Raw genomic sequence first — 25,234 nt, forward strand, 5'->3', positions numbered from 1 at the left:
TATCCAGCAAGACAGTAAAAATGACCAATTCCTCACCACTTCCTGAACAGTTTTTAATTTACGGTTTTATACATTCTGTAAGTACACTCAGATCATCCATCGGCCTGTCAGGGTCCACTGTGCCATAACAAATGGATGAATTCTCGCCATGTAAACAGAAATCAATATATCAAGTTTTCCACAGAGGCAACACTGACCCAGTGACCTGATTTCACTCCTGTAACAATCACATGGCTACGAATAGAGTTACCCGTCTGGGTTATTTTCATAGTATTTTAACTGCAGGGTTCCTTGAAAATATTTTCAGTGTTAGTTGATCTTTTCTGTGTAAAAGTAATAAAAGTAAGCTGGTAAATTCCTGGTTGGACTTTCTCTTAATATAAATGTGTGGTTTTCATGACAGGAAATCTTCCCTGTGATTTCCTGTCATTCGTTTCGCAGAGGCTTTTGTGACATCACCAACTCTTTTTTTTCAACCGATTTTCCAAACCTTATGAATTTATTACACTTTATTATGCAAAAAGTGAAAGAAATCGTTTCCAAGAAGATTAAGTCAAGTAATCGATTCATTGTTTCAACTCTTCTTGATGTAGTCTTGTGATTTAGTAAAAAGAAAAATGAAATATCGTATTGAATAGCATCTTTTTCCTGGTGTTTGCATGTGTTTCCTGTGCATACTGGATATCCTCCAGGTCTTCTGCTTTCTTCCCACGCTCCAAAGACTTCCATGTTGGATTAACTGGTGACTAAAATGGCCACAGGTGAGACTGTGAAACTGAATAGGTGTCTGCCTCTTTTTGTTAGCCTTAAGATATACTGGTGACCTGGCCTAGGTGTAACCTGCCTCTCGATGCATGAAAGCTGCGATAGGCTCCAGCCCACCACAGCTTCACAGTCCCGGATATGGCCCACATGTATGTCTCTGCGCTTTTGTCTCTCTTCTTTTCATGTTTTGGTTTGACTTGTCAGGCTAATATTCTACATTTTTATTCACATGTATTGAGACTCAGTTATTCATAGCCTCACTCTTTATATCAGCCCTTGGGATGGCAAGAAAAATGTTGCAGCAGATTTCATCCTTTTCAGTCTGCCATTAGCTCACTCACACTCTGCCTGACCCCTTTCTCTCAACACCTTCTCTGCCAGCATTTCCATTATAGTGACTCTCACAAAACTGCACTTAGTGCTCAGGTTTTATATTATACACCCCTCCTCCTGTATCATGATAGCAGACTGTTGTGTCTGTAGTACAGAATTAAAAAGGTACCTGTAGTTCTGCAGAATGACCTTAAATTATATTAAAGTTTGTAATAGATGAGTTTGTAATCTTGCACAGGCTTATTTAAATTATTATAATTGGGGAAAAGGGATAATAAGGGGACATCCCCTTGACCGTACAGCAGTACTGTAAATCTGGCAGTACAGTAAATGTATTTTAGGATGACGCATGAAAACAGCACAACAGGCCCACCACCACCAAACAGGTGGTCCTTTGATTACATCAAACAGAAAATAGGCAAGCAGGTTTTAGAAAACAACATGTCCAGGCTCACAAACCAGAGTGTGGGGCTCATCTCTGAAGGGAAAGTAGCAGTGATAACATAGAGAAACTGGGCTGAAACTGTTTTTAGCATGAAACATGAAAAGCTCAGTGAAATATCATTCGGCTTCACTTAGTCCTCATTCTATCATCCGCGATCAAACAAGACCTGATGTCCACCTAAAGGGACAGAAGATTAAAAGAATGATGGAGTATGTTTCTTTGAAATAAAATCTGAATATCAAAAAATGTTTTCTTCTGGTCTTATGAAAATGTGCCACCATGTCCAAAGCTTGTGTTTCTGCACTTAGCAGCAGAGTTATTGGCATTCAAAGCACTCAGCGCAAATAAGCTGCCCACCAACAACCGCCACCCCCCGCCAACAGTACTGCTGCCTCGTCTACTTTTCGCGAGCTTCTTGTGCTCTCCTTTTCCTCCCTTGTTCTCTGCAGCCTCTTACTCCCTCTCTCTATCTTCTCCACCCCCACCCTCTCCCTCTATCATTCATCTGGCTGCACTGCGAATCCCAGCAGCTGGTTGAGAATCCCCACAGAGCTGTTTCAGCTGAACTCTGCAACATACACATTTGTTAGGTGTTAGGTTTGTGCTTTTTTTTTTTTTAAATACCCACAATGTGTTTGTGCATTAGAAATATAATTTGGATTCATACGCCACCATATCCCCTTTTCCACCTACTCTAATTGCTTTAATCTTGCACCTGCTTTCAGTCCATTAAACCCAGTTACAGAAACTAATGTGATGATTTTGAGCTCGTTCTTCCCCTTACTAAAAGTATTACTATAACACTTTGTGACGGTATGTAAAACCAACCCTCTTGTCCCTAAGTATGTGCTGCTGAGGCAGGTAGACATGAATAGAATTGTAAATGGCTTCTCTGAAAAGAAGGAAAGGGGCCAACTCTCTAACAAATTGCATGTAAACAAATAGCCACAGACAGACCACTGGCTGAGCAACTGCCAGCATCCTTGAGGAGTAAAGAGGAGAAAGAACAAGACTATACGGTGCATTCCTTTCCCCATAATCTGATTTATTTGGCTGCTTTAATGTAAATCATATCTATTCTTCTTTTTGCCTCTTTCTGACCACCTCTCTCCTTGTTTTTCATCACTGTATTATTCTAAGACTACACGCATGGGAGATAGAGATAGAAGCAAAGTCTGAGTCACAAAGCTCACACTGAAACACTGAAAATATGTCAACAAGCAGAAGAGAGAGTCAAAGATAGTGAGGAGGTAATAGGTCCACTGGCATTTCCTTGTAATTTTAGCAGGATTAAGATCTGGCTCAGCTGCCTGCAGCTCATGCCAAGAGCTGCTGAGTCCAGTTACCAGAACAAAACGCGGAGTGGTGAAACTTTAGCAAACACCATACAAACAGAAGCATGCACACAGATACTGTATCACCATTTTACCATTAGAGAATATAGCTTAGATGTCTGTGTAAGAAAATACAGCCACAGGCATTTAAAAATAGAGACACAGAGGAGTTGCCATCCTTCTGAAGTAGAATCAGCAGGGATTTTTCTTTTTGTTATAGGTGGCAGTAGAGTATGATTTATGTTTAGGCTGCATGGGGAACTAGCTGGTTATAATTTAGGTAGCCAGGCAGGGAGGTTCTCATGTGACAATATTAAGAGAATAATAATGGTAGTTGTTGATTTGGGCTAAATGAAGCATCATAATAATAAAAACCAGCTCATCTCATCTTTCTTTTTCTTTTTTTTTCTTTTCTTTTTTTTGAAAATGTAGACAGATAAACTGGTAGTTCAGGGTTTTTCCTGGCTCAGAATAGCACTATGACTTACAACAACAGACACTCAACACATTCTTATCCCAGGCTGTCAAAAACTGCTGTTCTGTCAGTTGCCTCTGACATCTCACAGATTTGGCCAGTGGTGCCTTCACATGCTGGTTATGGCTATATTGGACACCTAGAGATAAAAATCTGTTTTAAGAGAGCAAAAAATAATCAGCTTGTTACTTGATTAAGTTTAAAATAAACCTAACCAAGTAAAGTGTTAAAATGACACTTAGCCACTGCATTTAAAAGTGGACTGCATATGATAGCCATGTCTCTGTGCGTCACAGAAACAACACCTAAGGGTACCTTGATTTTATCTTTGAGACACCAGAAGCTTTGACAAAACAGCAGTATTTGATTCCCTGGGAATGAGAACCGGCTAGATCAGCCCATATACAATAAAGGCTCTGAAATTTGTTATCCTACAGTCAGAAATATATGCTTTTTCTCATCATTTGTTAAATATTATGCAATCTGAGCTAAGTTCATTGCAGTGCTGGTAAGTTTCCTTTAATCTTACGTTAGCATAAGACCTCTTGGGGACACTGCAAATTCTGTGTAGGAAAAACCCTGTAGTTACAACCTGCTGACTGACACTTTGGAATGCAAACTCAATTAGTGCACAGCCAAGTTCAGATAAGTGTAAAGCTGTTTGAAGTCACAGTCATGTAGCCTAATAATAAAAACTCTACTATAAGTTTTTTTTTCTACAGAGCAGACTATTGAGTTGAGTTTTAATGTAGAATTGCTCAACTATTAAGAAATAAGTAACCAAAAGTAAACAACACACCAAATCACAGTTTGTTTCTGTATTTCTGTCTCTTATATAGACTCTGAGGCAGTACAGTGGCCGACTCACAATACAAGTAAGGAACAAAGCATGGAGTGGAAGTTGTGAGAATGATTCAGATATTCTGTGGAGCTAAGCTAATAATGCTTCACGTTATAGAGAGCCCACTCACAGGCCATTTTTCTGACATGTATAGAATTTTTGGAAGTTACATAAGAGTGCAGAGGAAATGGCACGACTGGAAAAAAAAAAGTTGTTTTGTCAGATGTTAAAGTAAAAATAGTTTGTTTTTTAGAGCACCCAGTTATACCATTGAATTATAGCATATTTAAGTTATGGGGCGATCGTGGCTCAAGAGTTGGGAGTTCGCCTTGTAATCGGAAGGTTGCCGGTTCGAGCCCCGGCTCGGACAGTCTCGGTCGTTGTGTCCTTGGGCAAGACACTTCACCTGTTGCCTACTGGTGGTGGTCAGAGGGCCCGGTGGCGCCAGTGTCCGGCAGCCTCGCCTCTGTCAGTGTGCCCCAGGGTGGGGCCACAGCCACAGCCAGGGTGGCTGTGGCTACAACGTAGCTTGCCATCGCCAGTGTGTGAATGGGTGAATGACTGGATATGTAAAGCGCTTTGGGGTCCTTAGGGACCAGAAAGCGCTATATAAATACAGGCCATTTACCATTTATTTAACCAGGTTTTACCTAAGAATGCAAGCAAGTAAGCACCTTCTGAACGTGAAGATACATTTTCACTGATCTTCAACTCGTTGTAGCTGTGAAATGTAAACTTTGCAGGCACCAAGAAAAGCATCTTTTCTCAGAATGCATTTTTGAGAGGATTTTCTGTGTCTCAAAGCTTTATTTCTTCTCATCCCATAAATGAAATGCAAACATGTCAGTCGCCTACACTGATTTTTCTGAAGCCCAAGCCATATGAGGTATGTTGCCTACAATGGCTGTTTTGTCTGACCAGCCCCCAAACCCATTCTGTTTAACAACATAGAACTGAGTAACTCAATGAGGTATTTTTTTTTCTTAAAAATTAATTTTCTATCATATAATCACTTTATTGTATCTGCTGTCTGCTCCTCTGCTCGAAAAATACATTAGAGCCAAGATATTTCCTGACCTCATTAAGTGAAATGAACAACCAGTGCCTCCAGCTTCTTTTCTATCCCCTCTCTCCCTCTCACTCATGCTTCCTGTCTTCTATTTGATCTTCTTTTCCGCTATGACTAACCAGCACATCTTGTATTTTTGACCTATCTCATGCAACCTGCTGCATCACCGAATGCAAACTGTTTCAGTTTTAGTGACAACCGTCACCTTCCTCCCCCTCTTCACAGCCCACACATGCACTGGCCTCTTCTTCACCGGGAGTCCGACTTTTAGGCAGGCCGGGCTTCATATGCAAATATAGCCTGAGTGGGCGGCAGCCGAGAGCCGAGTGTGCAGCAATGTGAGAACTCTCACAAGCCCCGCCCACAGCAGCCAGTTGCTAAGCGACAACCTGCAAGGAGGAGGGAGCGAGGAGGAGAAGGAGGAGGGGCCATGAATTCAACAACTGTTGCCCGATCCGAGCTCTCGCTGTGTGAATGCGAGTCAGCCGGCGAACAAGTGAGCGAGAGAAAGTGTGTGAGGTGCAGAAAGTGTGTGTGTGTGTGTTTGCGCGTGCACGCGTTTGTCAGAAAGAGAGAGAGCGAGAGAGTCTGTGCTGGTGCGGGAAAAGCCAGTGCAGTGTTTTTAAAGAGAAAGACAGAGCCTGCCTCGCTCCTCTGCCTCTCCGTGGACTATACCACTACCGGGGACTCACCCTTTGGACTATTCCGTCGTTTCCGCCTCCCCCCCTCCACCCCTCACACTTGCCTTTGAAGGGAACACCTGTGCGCGTGAAAGCCAAGACAACGGACTTAGCCCTGGTAAACAGGGCGGCTGGATGACTTCGGTGGATGACGGTTTGGCTGGTGGAAAGAGGGAGACTGCCGATCATGGACTCCCCGCACTAGTTAACGGGGTAAGAGACCAGAGAGTGCAGCAAGCCTGCTGAAATGTGAGGGTGATAAAAGATGACTTGACAGAATGAGAACAAAACACAGAAAGAGGTCCGCAGGGAGAAGCTGGGGTTTAGTGAAAGAAAAGCAGTTTACGCGTTGGGAGAAAGACAGCTGAGTTAAAGGGGAGTTAATGGGGGGGTGATGCTTCAGCGGCGGTCCATTGTCCCCCGGTTTGTGTGTTTGAATGTGAGTGTTGCACGTAGTTGACCCTGCCTCACAGCTTGCCTGTCTGTGTTGCTCAGCTGTTGGTGTCATGCCTGCACACTCCTGTCTCCTCTCTTCTTTTTCCTCTCTCTGCTTTCCTGTGTCCCCCCCTCCTCCTGTCATATTCTCTCTGCTTCCTTTGCATCCCAGCATCTCTCCCTGAGGGTAATGGGATTAATTGGAAACTAGGGTAGCTGGAAGGAGACACGGGGAATGACAGAGAGAGGGATCAAAAGACGTGAAGTGAATGTCCAGGTGTAGTTTATTTAAAAAAGAAAGAAACAGAAAGAACAGCAGATAAATGTGACAAAGTTATTTTCTACAGTTGTGTTTATAAATGTCAAATAAATGTATCTATCTAATAATCATCATCATCATTTTGTGGCATTTCATACTTAAAAATTCAGCTGATATGAGCCAAAGTTCATTAATAACATCCCACAAAACTACAGATTTCCTGTCACATGACCACTGCACATATACAAACTGCTCTTTTTATCAATTTAAATTGTTTGCAAATGCTATGATTAATTTAAGCACCCACACTTAAAATACATGGAGAATCCTTCCTGATATTTTTTTGCACAAGTTCTTGTTGCTGGTACTTTTGAGCATATTTATTCAACTCTCCAAAAATAGAAAGGCAAGGGGAGTTTCATTTCTATTGTCAGTGGCAACATGTCATGACGTCAGACTCTGTAGTCACTTTGAATACACCTGCTGCTCTGTGACTGGACGTTGCATAATGAGATTTGCCCTCTCTTAGTTGAGCAGGAAAGTTGCCGTCGATTCCCCCGGACCAAAAACAACTAAAACATTCTCCGAAGATCTTTTTACTAAAAAGACAAATGTGTTTATGGGCAAACACTTTAACAGATTTGCTTTTTACAGTCATTTGATGTTTGTTTCCTGCACCAAAACTGCCCCATAGCCAAGTATTTGTACCAGTGCACCTGTATTTCTCAGGGACTAGAATAACTAGATTAACATGCAGTTCTGAGCTGTACTCGGTGAATGAAAGCTAATCTCCAGGAGTCACAGTCACTCCTCTTAAACAATTTCTTCCAGGTTTTCTAACACAGTGCTATAGAGAGAAAAGACACAACAGTCGACAGACAAAACAAGCAATTATCTAAACACAGGACCATTCATACTGTAGCTTCTCAGTCACTGAGATCATGTACTCTAGGTTTAAAAATAAATATTAATCGAATGCTGCAGAAGCTCTCCCGGTTCTCACCATTTACCAGTTATAAGTGTTTTAAAGTTACTTTTTAAAAACAGATAATACTTTTTTAATGCAACCGCCTATGGCAGACAGGGGCTAGACCACCTGCTGAGTGTCTGCCAAACAGCACGCTGAAATGCCTCCGTTCAATAGCCGGCAGCAAGTGGGCTCACGAGCTGTCAGTTAAGAGAAAGACAATGCACTATGTTGAAGAAGGACGGTGTCCTTTTCCCCCCTCTTGTCTTTGGACGCGAGTTTGATGACTCATAAAACACTCTAGACACAACACTCTCAAGCTGTGAAATAACGAACCTGAACAGTAAATTGGACAGCGAGTGTTAAGTGCTTGTGAAACTCCAAATGAGTCAGTGTTTCCTCTTTTCTGGAAAGATAACTAACTTCTCTTTTTGCCAGTGATGTTGATAATTCAAGGGAAACATGAATCAGTGGATTGCAACGCTGAGGACAAAAAGATGAGACGGTCATCAGATTTGATGGTATATTAATTATTTAAGTCTATAATGGATAAAAATATGAGCGTAATTATTTTCTCCTTTTTTCCTGTTTTATATCTTTGGGTTTTAGACTGATAAAGCAGTCATTTGAAGGTGCCGCAGCTCTTGCAGTCATTGACTGCAGTACTTGCGCGTTCTCAGGAAACCAAGCATGATTTTGATATGACTTCTGCCGGGTAATGACAGCTTCTTTGTTTTGTTGGGCAGCAGCACATAGCACGTGTCAAATGAGACCAAGGGGCAAATGAGCTAATACACATACCTATCCACTTTGTGTGACAGCTTCTCATAATTGCACTTCCTCGTGACATATATTTTGGCTTGCACTAAAATTTTTGTGACAGATGCTTATCCAACTATTTTCATTTTAACAGTTTCATTTTTCAAGATGAAACAGACGGTCACTGGGCTTTAATCATCGCTCAGATTGGGCCTGCTTTTTATACCATTGTCATTGTTATATAAGATGTATTTTTATTATTATTTATCATTATGAAGTGTTTGAAAACCAACACACATGCTTTATTGGTAAATATCCATGTCACCAGCAGCAGTCAGAAGCAACATTTAACTAAAATTAAGCTAATTTTATTAACTTAATTTAATTTTTTTTCAGTGTAGTGAAATTTATCAACTCTGCAAGCTTCAGGAGGCTTTGGTGCATGTTGAAATGAGGATGTGTACATGAGCTGAAGTAGTGTTTGTATTATGATACCTTATCTATCTGAACTTGACCCTGATGCCAAACCCCCACATTATATTAATAATAGAAAACACATTAAACTAATACAGAAACTGAAGATAAACCAAAGCAGCTTTTTTCTAGTTTCGAGCTTTGGCTTTGAGGCGCTGCCTGTACCAAGTACTGTAGGTAACCAACATGCACAGAAAGGTCTTCATGTCCAAAAAAACCCAGCCTGATGATAAAATGTAGAAGGGATGTCAGGATACCAGGAAAGTAGTAGCTTGCACCAATACCGATAAAACTGCACGATTTTTGATACCCAGTTAAATACCGAAACCAAGTGATCATCCCGTGTATTTAAACATAAACTCATTTATTAATTTTGAAATTGTTGACATGGTAATGGCAGATGTTTATTTCAATTGTTGACATTGTATTTTGCTGAGTTGACACCGAGTCAAATGTTAGGATGGTTGCCGAATAGCCTACTGATGTTCCTACGAGGTATAACATTAATTACATTTGCTTAAGCGTTTATATGCTGTTTTCTGTAGAAAATAGTGAAAAAGCAGAAACTTTTCTGTGTTTAAATTTTTATTGTTTATCTATAGTTTTATTGCAGTGTGAATGGCAATGGGGGAGGTCTTTTAAAAGTTGTAAAACTTAGTGAACTTTAATGTATTTTCATATCTATGCCCTCCTTCACATTTTTAAAGCCATTCAGTGGACCAGATTGGAGACTTTGCCGGGTTTAATCTGGCCCCTGGGCCTTATGTTTGACAACCCTACTATATGTAGAATAAAGACTGTGTTACATGGCTACAGTAAAAAAAAAAACTTTTCAGTCATGTTGAATCCACTGACTGAAGAAGCTTTAAGTTAAAATGAGAGCATCTGCCAACATAAAAATAAAATCGTTGAGTCACTTGAAACCCCACCAAACTGCTCCTCCCTTGCTTTTAGCTTCCTTCATGACATTCAGTCTTTCAAGTCAAAGCAATATTTAATCCAAATATCAGATCAGTGCATCTTCAACAAAAACTAAACCAAAACTAAACATTTTCAACCAAATAACTAAATACACTGAGATAAACCAAGTCGCTCTAAAATACTTCAAACTCAACTGAATCAAAGATCAAAATTAAAGCTAATGACAAATATAACTAACTCTAATCAGAATCATATAGCAATTGTTTTTACAAGCTGCTTGTCCTGACTGTTTGTCACTTTACAGACACGCAGTTCTCAAATTTATGAACACAATGAACTCTGGCACGTTAATCATGGGATGTATTTCAGGTTCTCCCTGTTTAATGGGCCTGCTCCATACACATGCCCAAACATGTGTATGGAGCATCTTTTATTAACCGCTACCTTGAACCGTCTAAACTGAATCTGATTTCATCTTCATTTAGTCAGTTCAGAAATACAGCAGCAAATACTGACACGTGCACAGTGTTTTAACTCTAGGGGCGTTCGCGTTTCACTGAACGTACCTCCACAGAGTCTCCAGTGTGCGTCTGCAGTCCCTCCCTACAGTGTCCTTTGTCCAGTGTGGCATTTCTGGTAACTCAAGTAGCTACCTGAAACAAATGTCTTTTCCCCCCCCATGTTTCTCTCATGGTTATGGCTGAATGATGAATGAGCAAGAAGACAGTGAGGCTGTAAAGAGTCTCATGGTTTCCTCATGTTTCAGCATTTCAGTTAGACGTGTGTGTATTTGTGTGTTTAATTCACACAGGATTTCAACAGCGTTGACCTAAACAAATGGAGTTTAAACATGAGTCAGATATGATTCAGGAAGAATAATGCTTACTGTTGAATCTGAGTAAGATAGTTACACAGGCAGAAACATGCACATTAAACACAACAAGCGGATGTTTAAGGAATACATGTGGGTGTGGCTACAACGGTCTCTCATCAACTCAAGGAATATAGATTAACCTAGTGATAATTTTGTGTCCAAAAAAAAGAGGCTACAAAGATGATCATCAGAGTTTAAAAAAAGACAAAAAAGACAATTTTATTAGTTGCTAATAAGTTATTTCACCCTTTCTTTCTTTAGTTATTTGTAAATGTAGCCTTTTAAGTTCTTATAAAGCCTCTTTTGCACTCCATCTGTACCAGAGCTTCTTCTCTGACAGGATCAGAGGCTCAAGGTAATCAAAGCACCAGACGGCAACAGAGTCAAAATGCTGCATATCAAAGCGGAAGCTTAACTTTTCAGGTTTTAGGTGAATATTTTTGTGGAGCTAACAAACGAGGAGCAAATAGACGTTTGGAGAATAGAGAGTAAAATGAACAAAGAGCGAGAAACGGGGGGGAAAAAAGCCTCTGCAGAGAAACGCCTCTTATCTCTGTGGCTCAGTCTGACAAACACAAGCAGGGAGACACTGCAGCTCTCAGTCTGGATTTCCCGTCCTGCTCTTCTCCTTCAATCCCACTTTGCATTTTCTCTTCCATCTTTCCCCCTTTCATTCTGCCTCTCACTCTTCTACTTATCCTCCGGTCCTTTTACTGCTGACTCACTCTAAATCAAAGCTTCATCGGTTTGGAATCGATCCGCTCGACGGCAGTTCGTGCGTCTGCTCATCCAAACCCTCTTCAAAGTGGCGTAGCACTCCATCTTTGTTAAGCCTTCTCTATCTATCGCACGACACTTGTTTTGCTCAATAAGACAACAAAAAGGTGGTTACTGTCTAACTAGTTATTCCACAAACCTGCAGCTGGAACAACACCTTTTTAAAGCCTTATTGAGACGCATAATTCCTTTAATCTGACTTTGCTCATATGACATCCCACAAATATGTTCTTTAAATGCTCTTAAAGGGTGGTACCCAGAAAAAGATCCTACTCTCCTAAAGTCATTACAAACTGCAATGTCTCCTGAATAAAATTAAACTTCCAATGATTAAAATATGTAAAGCAGTCGGCTTGAATCAAGACTTGTGTTTAAACCAGTCGCCGCCCTCTTTTTACATTAACATCACTTAAGCCTTGAAATGCATGGCCGTCCACATAATTCTCCTCTTTACCAGAAGGGCAGATTAATGATTTGTTCAGCACTAAAATGGTATTGACCTTCAGCACTCAGTGTAGACTAAATTGGCGCGAGAAGATGTGAATCTCTTTAATTGTGGTCATAATAATGTTGTAGTTGTTTTCCAACCGGATAAATCCTCTGTGTCTCTGCTGACTGAGAGACTGAAGTTGTTGTCACTATTTGTGTGATTGTTTTGCACATGTGCATTGTCAGCTTTTATTATACACAAGGATGTATTGTAGCCATGTATTGTAGCCATGTGAAAAAGACTAATTTTCATTCAGTGTGCTTACAGCAAACTTTTATGTTTTTAGAAGATGTGTATGAGAGTGCACAGCTGCAGAGTGGACACGCTTGATTTTGGAGAATATTGTTGCCTAAGGCAAAGTCCGAATGCGCTACACAGTTTGTTTAAAATGCAACCACTCTTTTCTTTTAATATTACTGGCAAAACAGTCCTGAAATTGCTATAGAGAAACCGTCTCCATTGTGCAATCTGTTAAACCATCCTTGAAAGCAACTGAAATGGAAAAAGTTGCATTGTCACAGCTCTTCCTAAGGTTTAGAGAAATGTTACTAGCCTGTGGGATAATATACACAAATTCTGAAAAGAAGGGTACTGTATCGTCCGCCTTCACTGACGCTGACGATTCTTCGCTGACGTTAAAAAGATGTAGAGAGTCTGTGGGAGTCATCAATTTGTCTATAATGTTCCCTCAGCTCATAACCCATAATAAGGTACCTGGACTGAGTGGTCACTAAGCAGTCTGGATTTTTGCAAAAACTTGCTAACAGCACAAAGCGCCGATTAATTTAGTCGATACCTCCTCAGAGAGCCGCACCTCTGCTCATGATCTGCCTGCTTGTTCTGCTGTTGCCTCAGGGTCCAACATAACAACACTCTGGGGTCCTCTTCAGCTACAGCAGGCATCTTTCTTCTGCTAGGCTTTGCTGCCCAGGCAAAGCAAATACAGCACTTGTAGTATACCCCAAGATAGGTTTACCACCACTGGATTCCTTTTTTTCTAGGACAACACCCAGATTCTGTAAAATCAAGAATGGTCAGATATCCCTATGTTCTTTATGCAAACGAGACACCAATCTCTCCTGTACAGTCTTTAAAATCATTTCGAGTTCATAGGTTAAATGTTTGGTTAACAAACCTGAGCTCTTTTGATCATAAAGCTTCCGTTTGTACTGGGATCTAAGACTTAGAGCTGTGAGTACATTGTTTTCTCCATAACTGAAACCAAATCATTGATTCACTGCCCGGCGTGTTGAGATTTTCAAAGGTAAACGTAAACTTTTACTCAGCTCTTTTGCCAGCTCGCATATCTCTTCTGAAGCCTCTCTAGGACTGGGTTTATGTTTTTTTTAAGACCGTTTGATTGTGTACTTTAATCATGATGATTTACTATAGTTATAATTAATAGAGTTGATCTTTTTGTGCTGTACTCAGTCTGTTTTTATGTTGTTTTATTGCCTTTATTCCCATTTTACTTGATTGAGTTGCTTTTGCATCTTGTATGTGGGTGGGTCTTTTGACTTCAGGTCACAACACTGGCAAAATGCTGGGTGTGAATATTGGTAGCAACACTTTGTGTAATTGTATAACAAGAACACATCTGGATGTTTCTCTCCTTTCTTATAATCTCTGTTACACACCCTCATTTTGTAATGAGAAATTACTGTATACTGTTTGCCTCCCTGGTAACTAATACTCTAGTATTACAAGGGTAATGGCTGTGCAGTAATATCATTTGTATGTCACTGTTTTTTTTTTATTGCTTAATCTTCCGAAATGTTGCTCAACAACTCTAGCACGAAAAGCACATGACTCAGTGTTGTGAGTTTCAGGGTTGCGCACTGGCATTATGTCATGCAGTCTCAGCTGAAAAACTAATGTCACTGCCAAGCTCAGCTGAAAGTTTATGATTGTAAAATTATTATATGCTTATTTTAAAAATTTTCAAAAGTTTTGAAAGGAATAGCAGTGCGTATTTTAGTAGGTTTAATTTACATTTGGTTGCTTTCTTGCTTTGCTTTTTTCCCTTTTGTTTCTCTCAGTTTCTCTCTGCTGTTCATTTTCTGTCTTCTTATCTCTTTACTCCTCGCTGCTTAGATTGTTGCAGTGAATATAAATAATATCTGATATCAGTGCATTCTCTTCTTTTTCTTATACATAACTGATTCTGCACAATTCTGTCTGTATTTCAAAATCTTTAGTAGCATTTAATGGCAGTGACAGTGATTTGTAGTTGGGTAGTTTGTTTTCAAACCCTGCATGGTTACTAGACATGGTTTTACTAAGGGATGGCTGGATGATGAGCATACACACAAATACTGTAACACACATGAAACTATCTTTAGCTTGCAAACAAATACACTTAGTCTGCAGTGAACAGAAACCTCAACTAACAAAAGGCCTTGCAGGAAGGTACTGATTGTTCTCTCGCCTTCATCTCTCCATCTTGCTCTGCTGCTGATGTTGGCCTCACTTGGGAGAAGAGCAGGAAAGGAACGATAGGACGTCTGTATTTTAACTGGGTCAGACCCTGCAGCAACAGGCTCACGAAGAGATCAGAAAATATTTTTCCTATTTGATTTAAATATTGAGATCTGTGTATAACAACGTTCGTGCTGTGCAGTATTACAGCAGAAGCTGGATGCGTACAACATTGTTTAAATTGTTTTTAATGTTCATTTTTTGGGGAGGAATTGATCATTTATCAATAATATGACTGATTTGGTCAAAACATTTAATATCTGGATTTTAAAAAATCCTCTTTTGGCCAAATGTGCCAAATGAGATGTGAAGGCATGCGAGCCTTCAGATCGAACAGCTACAGTTAAAAGTACAGCAGATCTTGGCATCCTCAGTTCGTCAGTTCAAAGCCAGTGGCAGTTCAGATGCTGTTTGGCAGGCCAGCTGTATTTTTTTTTTTTTTCTTTGCTTCAGGGAATCGAGCAACTCAAAATGCTCGGTAGGCTCATGTTTTGGCAGTTGAAGCCCCCTGGCTGTTCTGGAGCAGGCGGGTATAAACAGAAGCGTTCAGTAAACGCATACAAACATGCACTCACAGGCAAAGCTCCTCCCTTAATCATCACTTTTTTAGCAGTCTCATCAGGGTAGCTCAAATTGACTTGTAGAGTACAAAGTGTTTCTGGTTGAAGAAACAAACACTGTAGGATGTAACTGTCCAGCAACGTCTTTGCCTCAAACGAGTGCTGTTAGTAGAGTTTGCTGCTTAAATGATACCACGTGATCTTCCTGAATGAAGTGAATGCCGAGGATGCGTTGGCACCAAATTAATTTCATTATGAATATTATGAACACACTCTTTAGTAGTAGTGCTGAGCCAGCAACAGCTGTTTATCTAAAATGATTGAGTACATCAGACGGAGAGCTTAGGTTGAGCAGGTTGGAGACATGGTTAGAGAGGCGAGGCTGAGATGGTGGGGACATGTTGAGTATGGAGGTGCCAGACATGGGGAAAGGTGGAAGATCGCAGATGAGTTTCATGGCTGTGGTGAAGGAGGACATGAAGTCAGATGATCCACTGTGGTGGTGACCCCCGAAAGAAGATCTCTTGGCAAGTTTACGTTTCCCTCCCGCACACCAATGTTTCATTATTTCATATTTAATTTGACTGTTCTGATTGGACCTTTCTGCACATTAATCTATTGAGGAAACTCAGTTACAGTTAAATCTCCCAAATTTATCCACAACTGTGGCGATGAAGTGAAATTATTTTTGTACATGTCTGTACCGAGATCTGGTGTCGGTTATATGCCGTCCTCATGCATCATATTACCTCATTAAAAGGGCAAGTCATGTGGTTTCTCTTTGTTTTGGCAGCTTGTATGTCTCCAAGTTACTTTCATTTCCTCTGGTCTTATCTTAGCATATAACCCGTACTGTTTCACATTTCGTTACCAAAATGAATGTAAATGACACAAAAAAGGCAGCGTGTCAAAAAGTTTACTTTGGACAAAGTTTATTATTACGCCTTCATTACCACAACAATGCATGGTTTTCTGAGTGAAGTAAAGCTTTCCAGTTAATGTCAGTATAACGCTGTAATGTTGATGGTATATTCTTCGCATGGGCGTGATTTCTGACATTTCCAGCCTCTGCTGAGGAGCATTTGAAAAACCTTCTCTTGTCTCTTCACAACAGGTGTCACGTCGCCCACTGTGTTAGCTTGTTCGGTTTTCTGAATTGTTGCAGAACAGAGTAGCGAGAGTGGGGCTGCCTGCTTCCTTGCCGCACACTGTGTTTCTTTCTCTGCTGCAGGGAAGGAATGCTAAAGAGACCTTTATCCTTTGTTTTATTCTCTGTGACTCACACCCCATGTTGGCTCTTTGTAACGATGCAGTGCCTCAGTTTGTGTAGTAAATGGATAGGCTACTTTTTTTTAATTTACTTCTCCATAAGCATACATGCAAAATGGCTTCGTCATAATTTTATAATCATCTGAAACTTTGTTTTCCAGTGGACTTACATGCATAATTAGTCTTTGTTTATTAATGCTTTATAACAGCATTCTCATTTTCACAAGACTTTTGAAGAACAAACAGCATTTATCTTCTGTTATAGAATTTATTTCCAGCATTTAAAGGAAAGTTATACAATATGCAGTGCAATTTAAACTATTTTCCAGCTGTTAAACTCTCTGACCATCAAAATCAAACCGTTAAGCTGCTCTTGCACCGTCCGTCCATCCATAACGGTTATTCAGTAAGGGTCAACAGTCCATCACAGGCCTAATTTATACATTAACATAACATAGGTGCCTTTAGACTGTGGGAGAAAGCCAAAGCATCATTGAAACACTACACAGAAAGGCTTTTGTTTGAACCTGCAGAATGCTTTGTGACGTGACGGTTGTCACCACTGCATCACAATCACAGTGCAAATGAAACAACAGAGATATTCTATGGAAACTTTGAGTGTAGCTCCTCACTATTTCTGGTTTAAATCCAAATAAGCACATAGAGTTTTTGAGAGCGAGAGAGGGGCAGAGATTCTTTAATCCTTTGTTTGCTATGTTGTTACAAACTAACCTGACTATCATCTGCTGTGTTGCCTCTCCTCCTGTCTTGCATCTCTTTTATTCCCATGGCTCATTCTTTGACTAATCTCATCCTCATACACACTGTACTGCTAGCTCCTTTCCAGTCTCTCGTTGCATTGTTGCATTATTCCTTCTCCTCCCTCGTTAGCTCGTTATTCACTCTCCCACCCACTTTTCCCTGACTCCCTATAACATATTACTTACCCTGCTCTCGCTTCTCGTTATCCACCTCTTCACCTGCCTCTCATTCTTTATCCTGCCCCTCCATGTTTCAGCTGTTCGGTCATGCTGAGATGAGGCTTTGTTCTCTGTTGCATTTGACCAGATTTTTGGAGGGTGAAACAAGAAGGAGTGAGACCCATGACCTCTGGCCCATCACCCTTTCACCCCCGTAGACCTCCAGACCCCCCTGGTGTGAACTTAGGATGATTCCCACAGTGAAGGAATTTAATAAGTGGGAAATCAAATGACTGAACAGCCCTGCTAAAAACAATGAACTCAACACGAACTCCACTGTCTAATATTTAAAACATTATTCAGAGATAAACAACTGCAAAACACTGAATGTCTTTGGCTGCATTTGCTCATTTTTGATTCTTCCTACTTGCAGGTTTATGGTATATTAACTATATACACTATTATACTCTGCACTGTAAAGGAGTGAAAATATTTCCATGATTTGCCATAATATAGTTAGTTAAATTGCTTGACCTTTTTATGCCTGAAGGTGAAAATAACTGTGACAGTGGTGGTATTCGTGAGAGTTACAACTTTAAAAGTCCTGAAATGTCAGACGACCCTTAAAAGCATTCAGTTCCATCATCCGTACATCTGTTAAATTGTCCTTTTACAGTTTTGCCCCCTTGGGCATTGTGGCTACTAAGCAAATAGGTGAGAGCCCTCCACTGGATAATCACTGCAGTGATTCATATGTTTTGGCTGGAAACAGGTTATTTAACCTTCAGTGATGCAGTGAGTAGTTTCTCATTGTAAGAAGACTTGGACATGAACATTGTCATGGAAAAAATGTTACTGTGGTTTAGATGGGTCAAGTTTTTGGCCTGCATCAGGTAAAAAAAAACAACTTAAAGATGTTGCTGAAACTGCATGAATATAGGTTAAAAACTGTCCAATTTTATTTTTTTAATGATCGCAATTGGAGAAAATTTTCTGAAATTAAATCAGAAAATATCAGCAGTAAAGTCACAACTGTGTTTGTGTTTGAGTGTGAGCATTTTCACACGTACAAAGGGAATAAACAGCTGTTTAGCCTTAAGAAAAGCACTTATCAGTCAAATTAATCAGAAGAAGGCTTCAGTTTGTCAGGGGACATTAAGATTCTACTCTGGAGTGATGGAAAAAGGTCACATGGGCGGATGAGTCCAGATTTACCCTTTTCCAGAGTGATGGGCACATTAGAGTATGACGAGAAGCAGATAATGCCTTGTGCCTGTCCTACAAGCCTGTAGGGGCAGGATTATGATCTGGCATTGCTCAGATCATAATCTAAAGTCTAATGTTATGGCCCCAAAAAAACTGAGGTCAGCTGAATACCTGAATATGGTATTCACAGATGGCTTGGCCACAAGAAAGTCCAGATTTTAACTCCACTGACAGTTTTGGGGATGTAGAAATATATGTTTTGACATTGGATAAGCTTATGGAAATGATGCCGGTGTGTATGCATGCATTTTCTACTTCTAATAGCTTAAAAACACAAAAGTCTCTGACACTGAGGCCTGGAGAGGTTTCAGTTTAGGTCCAAAAATGCTTTAAATTCTCTGGTCAAACTCTAAAGATCATACTTTGATGTTTTAAACTTAAGACATTTGGGATATCATTCAGGGCAAACATTATGTTTATCTTGTCTTTCACTACCAATAAGTGCATATATACTTCAACTCACTAGTTTTCTCACTATGAACAGTCTCTGTAGTGTGGCCTTGTTCAAACTGATGCTAATCTATGCTTGTCCCCTTCTGGCTTCTGCAGGGTGCTGAGGAGGATCAGGTTTGCCCGGTCATCATGTGCACGCGGGCCTATCCTGACCCCGTCCGTGAGTGCCAGCTGTTCCCAGAAGAGGTGGAGGAGCCTGAGGAGGAGGTGGCAGACGAGGGCAAGGAGAGGGAATCAGACAGAGACAGTGCTGTGGAAAGCACTCAGGGTTCGGAAACCTCAGACGGGCTCACCAGACTGGGAGACAAGGAAGACACACTAGGAGATCTCTTTTTTCCCGGGGAGAAGTAAGCAGTCTTGGGTCATTTTTAACTTGCGCCTTCTGTTTTCTTCACTGATTCATGATCACTTCACCTTCCGGTTCATTCAGATTCTGACAGCCACTTCTAGAGTCAAAGTAAAGTAGGATCTGTTACCATAAAAGTGCCATTATTTGCATTACTTGCATATGAAGCAGTTTTGTTTATTTGGATGCAGTTAGAGCTCCGGCAGCACTTGTAGTATATACAGAACGACTTTATTACTTGTCCCGACTGGAGCTTTACCATCTTCAGACTGTAATCTCTTCTCTGTGCACACTGGGAGAAGTGGATGAAGTTGAGCTAGAAACTTCTCCATTTTAATTTATATCAAAAATAAAGATAACTTCAGATTATAGAGCCAACCTTTCCCTCTCTTTATTCAGGTGTGGTCAGACCAGTATCTCTGTGACCTCTGACCTGTCAACACGTTCGTCGGCTTCTCTGTACGAGGAGCAGTTTGAAGACTACGGAGAAGGGGAGGAGCCGGACTACACTCCCAGCAGCCCTTGTCCGGACGACGAGGCTCGTACCAACGGTTACTCCGACCTCGGCTCATCTGTGCCCTCGAGGTAGGAGCGAGCTAAAGAATAAAACATTGTTTTTCATGTTGGGGTACTTGTAACTATAAGACTACGTTCTACATTCGTAACTACATTCAATGCCAGTGTCGATCCTCAGTGTAGTAAAATTCGTGAAATTAAAAACATACTTGTAGCTATTTTGTGGATTCAGATGTTTTCAGTCCTACTGGCACAGGTGTATGAAATCAAGCACCTGACCGTGGAGTCTGCCTTTGCAAACATTTGTGAAAGAGTGGGTCGTTCTAAAGAGCTCTCTGAAGCATTTTGCTGTAACAGGAATCCACCATTGCAACAAGTTGGTTTGTGAAATTTCCTCCCATCTACATATTCCACAATCACTTGTAAGAGATATTATTTCAAAGCTGACGCATTTAGGAACCACAGCAACTCGGCCAGAAACCGGCAGACCACATAAAGTTACAGAGCAGGGTCGCCAAGTGCTGAGGTGCATAGTGTGTAAAAGTTGCCAACGCTCTGCTGGCTCAATAGCTTAAGAGGTCCAAACCTCCTCTGGCATTAACATCAGCACAAATACTGTGTGCTGGGAGCTTCACAGCGTTAGTTTTCATGACAGAGCAGTTCCTGTAGGTGTAACGTGTACGTGACCCATTTCTTTTATTCATATAGTGTATTATTCAACAGGTCCCAGATTCCAATTTTAACAATTGACTGTTTTTATATGGACAGTGTTGTTTTGGACATTCATTTTGGTGGAGTTGTCTGCTAAAAGACCCGACATGTTACAGTACTGGTACTGCGGGCGCTGCACAGATCTTTGCAGCCCCAGATATGACCGCGCACTCTCGTATGACGCAGTGGCAAAGATATGCAGCCAGGAACCAGTAATTTGGCTCACTATTGTTCATGTTTGTGCTGTTGCTGGCTTTTTAGCTTAGCTCCTGTTGTAGAAAGACAACGGTGAAAGAAGAGAAAGAAGCATTATTTTTTTTTCTGTTTCTTTTTGTTTTTTATTCTATTTTTGATTAGGGTTTTTTTTTTCCACTCGTCTTTTTCATCATAGTGAAACCTGCTGTGGTTTCCTCTTTCCTGTTCTAGCCATCTTTTTAACCAACAAAATTCAGCTTGCGTGTTGCATGTTGCTCATTGGCAACTTGCTCTTGTTTTGTTTGAGAACTGTGTGCAGACTTGGGGTTGGTTGAATTCCTACAATCTCTGCTTTGCCTAAAATCTGTGGAAATGGGAACAAATGTGGAACCAGAAATCCCACATCAGTCGAACGCTTGAACATTAAAACATCACGAACACGTGCTCCTGCCTGCATCATCCAAGGAAACTCTCAGGATCTGCAAACATTGAATTGAGTCATTTTATTTTACCTTTTGTGTTTCTTATATTAAATGCTGCACAAACTAATGGCTTTACCAAAACGGTGATGATGAATTGATAATTCTATGTCCTGATGTGTTTGACGTGGAGTGATTTGAGAGAATTAACCCTCTGTAAGTGTCTCATTATTGCTATGATTCAGTATTCCTACTAAATCACTTGGGGCAAAGGGAACCACAGACTGGGAGGGTGCAGTCTCTGTCCTAGAATAGTACCAACTTCATATTATTCAGAGTTTTGACTGTAGCACTGTAGCTTAGGAGTTCTTGCCCCTAAGGCCACATTAATATTCATCAAAAGCCCGTGTTTAATGGGATTAAGTCTCCCAGCTGAAAGACTGGCTTTACAGCACCATGCTCCTTTCACACATACCAAGCAGATAAAACTTGTCAAATGGAGTTGGCAGGGAGGTTTAAATTCAAAATGAGGCCCAGATTTACAAGAACTTTTAGACCGCTCAGCACAGCAAAGACGTTTAAATAACCATCTGCAAAAAGTACAATTTCTAGTTTGTAGTCTAGATATTGACCTTAAAGTAAAAAAAGATGAAGATTAGAGGAACACTTAAAACCTAATATTGAACTGTTTTGACTTTTTTTTTTTAGGAGTAACGAACAGGATTTCACAAAGTTATTCCGAACTACATGAAGATTGTGCGGTTTATGTTCAGATCAGACCTTTAAAGTGATAATCCAGCAATAGATGGGCAACAATGTTGTTATTTTTTGTTTTCGTGAGAGGTTCGATTTAATTCAGTTTTACTTATATAGGTCCAAATAACAACAGCAGTTGTCAAGATGCTTTATATTGTAAGGTAAATAACCTACAATAATCCAAATAATAACTAATGATTAAATGTAAATAAGGGTGCATCATTTGTGGTTTAAAACGTTTGATCATCACTATTTCTTGATAAATGGTCTGATTGGTTTCAGTAACTGTGTCCATCTTTCTGTGTGTTGATAGTGCGGGGCAGACTCCTCGTAAGGTGCGTCACCATTACACCGGAGACATGATGGATGTCTACTGTTCTCAGTGCAGTAAAAAGGTCAACCTGCTAAATGACCTGGATGCTCGCCTCAAAAACCTCAAAGCAAACAGGTAGGACACGCATAACGCATACGCACAGTGATGTCATCTTATAATTTAATAATTTCCAAAAATGCTTCGTAGTCTGCAATTTTCCCAGACAGAGTACACATTTCCCACTAGCAGAAGCTTCGAAACGAGACCACACATGCCTTATTTCTTTGGAAATTAGAGTTATTTATCCTGGCAGGTAATTTGTCTAACATATAATAGAAGACAATAAGTCATTTATACAAGAGACAGGAAGGATCCACCCTACTGTTAAGTGAGAAGAAACAGATGCTGTCAGCTAGTAAGTGAACTATCCCGAATTTAAAGTGTATTCATCCACTCACATTGTACTGACCCAGGAGACACTGTTATCTGTAGTGGCTCTTTTTCTTAAACTGTAATTTAATGTGAATGATCTCACATTGTTACAGAGTCTTAAATGATTCCTCGCCTGGTTTCACACATGACTAAACACATCATCTCTCCACAAGCTCACACACTAACTAATTGATCGTTATGTAAGGCTGTCACTCCTGTGCTTACCTCACAGGCCATTGTAATAGGGAAACTATTATTAGAAACATAATCCGCGGTGACCATTAATAACTGTACAGTCCACCTGGAAACACAAATACACACATGCACAGGCATGCAGACGCAGTCTTTTTAGAAAATTAAACTAAGACAAATGTCTTAGAGTACAATTTGAAACATGGATGTTGGACTCTATGGGGGTTAGTCCCTTATAGATATTGTAGAGAAGGCTTAAAAGAGTTAAAGAATTACTTGTTTATATTCTTCTCCTATGGTCAGAGCTCATTAAGGGTTAACCGTTTGAGCACAACTTAAAGTTCCTTAGACAATGTTTTATGTTTTGTAAACAGGCTCTTAAATTGTCACCCGGATAGTTTTTTCATTTGGTGTGTCAATCACCGAAGTTTAGCTGCCACGCTGGCGGGTAAATGTTTTACCAAAATAGAAATGTAATAAAACCCAAAGCTGAAATTCTCGAATGCATTGTGAGACGTGCTGCTTTTGTTCTCTGTCGTCTGTGTCAGCGTTTGAAAAACACACCCACATCCACATACAGTTATTTTTCATGTTTTCGTGTATCCGACCCTGACGAGCACAAGCCAGTCACAGGCAGAGTTGTGTTAGGTCTTCACAGAAGGGCTGTGTTAATAAAGGGGTATTAATTTAGAGAGTTTGATGAGGTTCAGAATGGTAAAGAATTGAACAGGTTATGCAAACCTTCAGATTTTTGTCTGAGCTCTTATTATATTTAATAGCAAATACATTCAAGTAATTTAAGGCTGTAAAAAATACACTTGGATTGGTGAATGTCTTCATCTATCACCTGCTTATAATGCTAATTTGGGGTTCTGTTTTATAAACAATGCTACAGATGATTATTGTTTATTTTTCAATTTTGTACGTAAGAATGCTGGTAAATTACAGACTGAAACAGAATGAGCTTTTAGATAAAGTCTCGTACTGTAACATGTGTTTGCAATTTGTGTAGATAAAAAATATACAGGGAAAAATGTTCAAACCATTCACATGAATTTACATTCGTTTCTAGTGAATGTAAAGTCATTGGGGGGAAAAAATTTCAAACCACTCTGTACAGCCCTGTGAAAAACTTATCATACCCTTACTTCTCCCACAGCACATAAGAGGCAAAGTCACTGCCAGGTGCTGCTAATCAAATGCATCTGATTAACTGATCACCAGCAAGTGTGAGCACCTCTGTTAAAGCAGAGGCTTTGGCGCTTTGCTGGGCTGGTGCATTCAGGTCTGTGGCAGTGATGCGTCTTAGTGACACAATTATTGCTGCCCATCAATCTGAGAAGGATTTTAAAGCCGTTGCCAATTCATGTCAAGTCCATTATTCTGAAAGGAGAAGCATTCAAAACAGCTGCCATTCTTCCCAGGAGGGATAAATTCACCCCAAAATAAGAGGAATTGCAACAAAATAAAAATTAAAAAACCCTTGGAGCTGCATCTCAGACTCTGAACAAATCACAAGATTTATAGCATGCCAGCACAAACGCCTCATAACAACTGCCAAGCACAGAGGTAGAGGGATGATGATCTTGGCTTGTTTTGTTTTCAAGAACTGGGCACCTTGGAGTCATGAGTTGGTGTGAGTTTAGCTGAAACATTAGCTGTAGGGAAATCGTTTTGTCACTCAGGATTACAGAGTCAGAGTCTTTGCTTCTAAATGTGAAGATGATCCTCCTGAAGCTTTTATACCTTTAAGACCTATCTATAGCTTTTTTCTTTTAGAAAGCTTTTATATTGTACATCTTGTTCTTAAACTGTTAGCTAGGAGAAACCGTATGACATCATCAACCATGAGCCCCATAGTCATTCTGTAGAGACAACAGTGATCATTTGTTTTTGCACAGAATAGACTGTTTTTATAAAAATTGTCGAATTGCACTCTGTTCTGCTGCGTTAACTTTGTTTATCCTCCAGCCTTGAAAGCCTAGTGTTTTGTGCCAAGACTTAATGATGATGTTCGCTTTATATCAGTGTCAGCTGTCAACTGGGTAACCCTGGAGTGCGTTTGCACATTTTTATTAATCTAATGTGAATCTCAGGCACATCATACAGAAACTCTTTGGGCCTTTGTCCCCCCTCTAGAGCTGACATAGACCAAGGACTAAAATAATATTAATAGTGACGTGTCCTTCAGCGATCATTTTTCCTACGCTTCCTACTGTCTCTCGCACTAAATAGCCAAAATCCTTATTTCAGTTAGTGGTTACATCCACTGTATTGTTGAGCTATGTGTCTGGACAGATGATGATGACTCACTGAAAAAAAATCTGAAATCTTGTTCTTCTCCTTGTAGCCCCAACAGGAAAATCTCCAGCACTGCTTTTGGAAGGTAGGCTTTTCACCTTAGCGTTTGTGTCCACATGCATGTGCTTCTGTGCGTTACAGGCAAGGTCACTCACTGGTCCTCTGCGTGTTTATGCATTATACAGCCCGCCCGACACGTGCTTGTTCGA

The 25,234-nt window shown here is 40.3% G+C and overlaps 1 protein-coding gene across 5 annotated transcripts in view; it reads left to right on the forward strand.

The window, feature by feature from the left end:
- rab11fip4b (RAB11 family interacting protein 4 (class II) b) overlaps window positions 1-25,234 on the forward strand; it is a 49,947-nt gene that overhangs the window by 15,982 nt on the left and 8,731 nt on the right. For 2 of the 5 annotated variants that reach the window (XM_005469944.4, XM_025908233.1), the window contains exons 2-5: window positions 18,941-19,191; window positions 19,590-19,775; window positions 22,101-22,235; window positions 25,075-25,110. In XM_005469944.4, coding sequence (XP_005470001.1) covers window positions 18,974-19,191; window positions 19,590-19,775; window positions 22,101-22,235; window positions 25,075-25,110 — 575 coding nt within the window. In that variant the 5' untranslated portion in view covers window positions 18,941-18,973. Of the gene's footprint in view, window positions 1-5,700; window positions 6,156-15,276; window positions 15,464-18,940; window positions 19,192-19,589; window positions 19,776-22,100; window positions 22,236-25,074; window positions 25,111-25,234 lie in introns of those variants that run through there. The other 3 variants (XM_005469942.4, XM_005469943.4, XM_019359797.2) reach the window with 3 other exon arrangements.

Source organism: Oreochromis niloticus, linkage group LG6 (assembly GCF_001858045.2).
Source record: "Oreochromis niloticus isolate F11D_XX linkage group LG6, O_niloticus_UMD_NMBU, whole genome shotgun sequence".
In the NCBI taxonomy this organism is placed as follows: Eukaryota; Metazoa; Chordata; class Actinopteri; order Cichliformes; family Cichlidae; genus Oreochromis; species Oreochromis niloticus.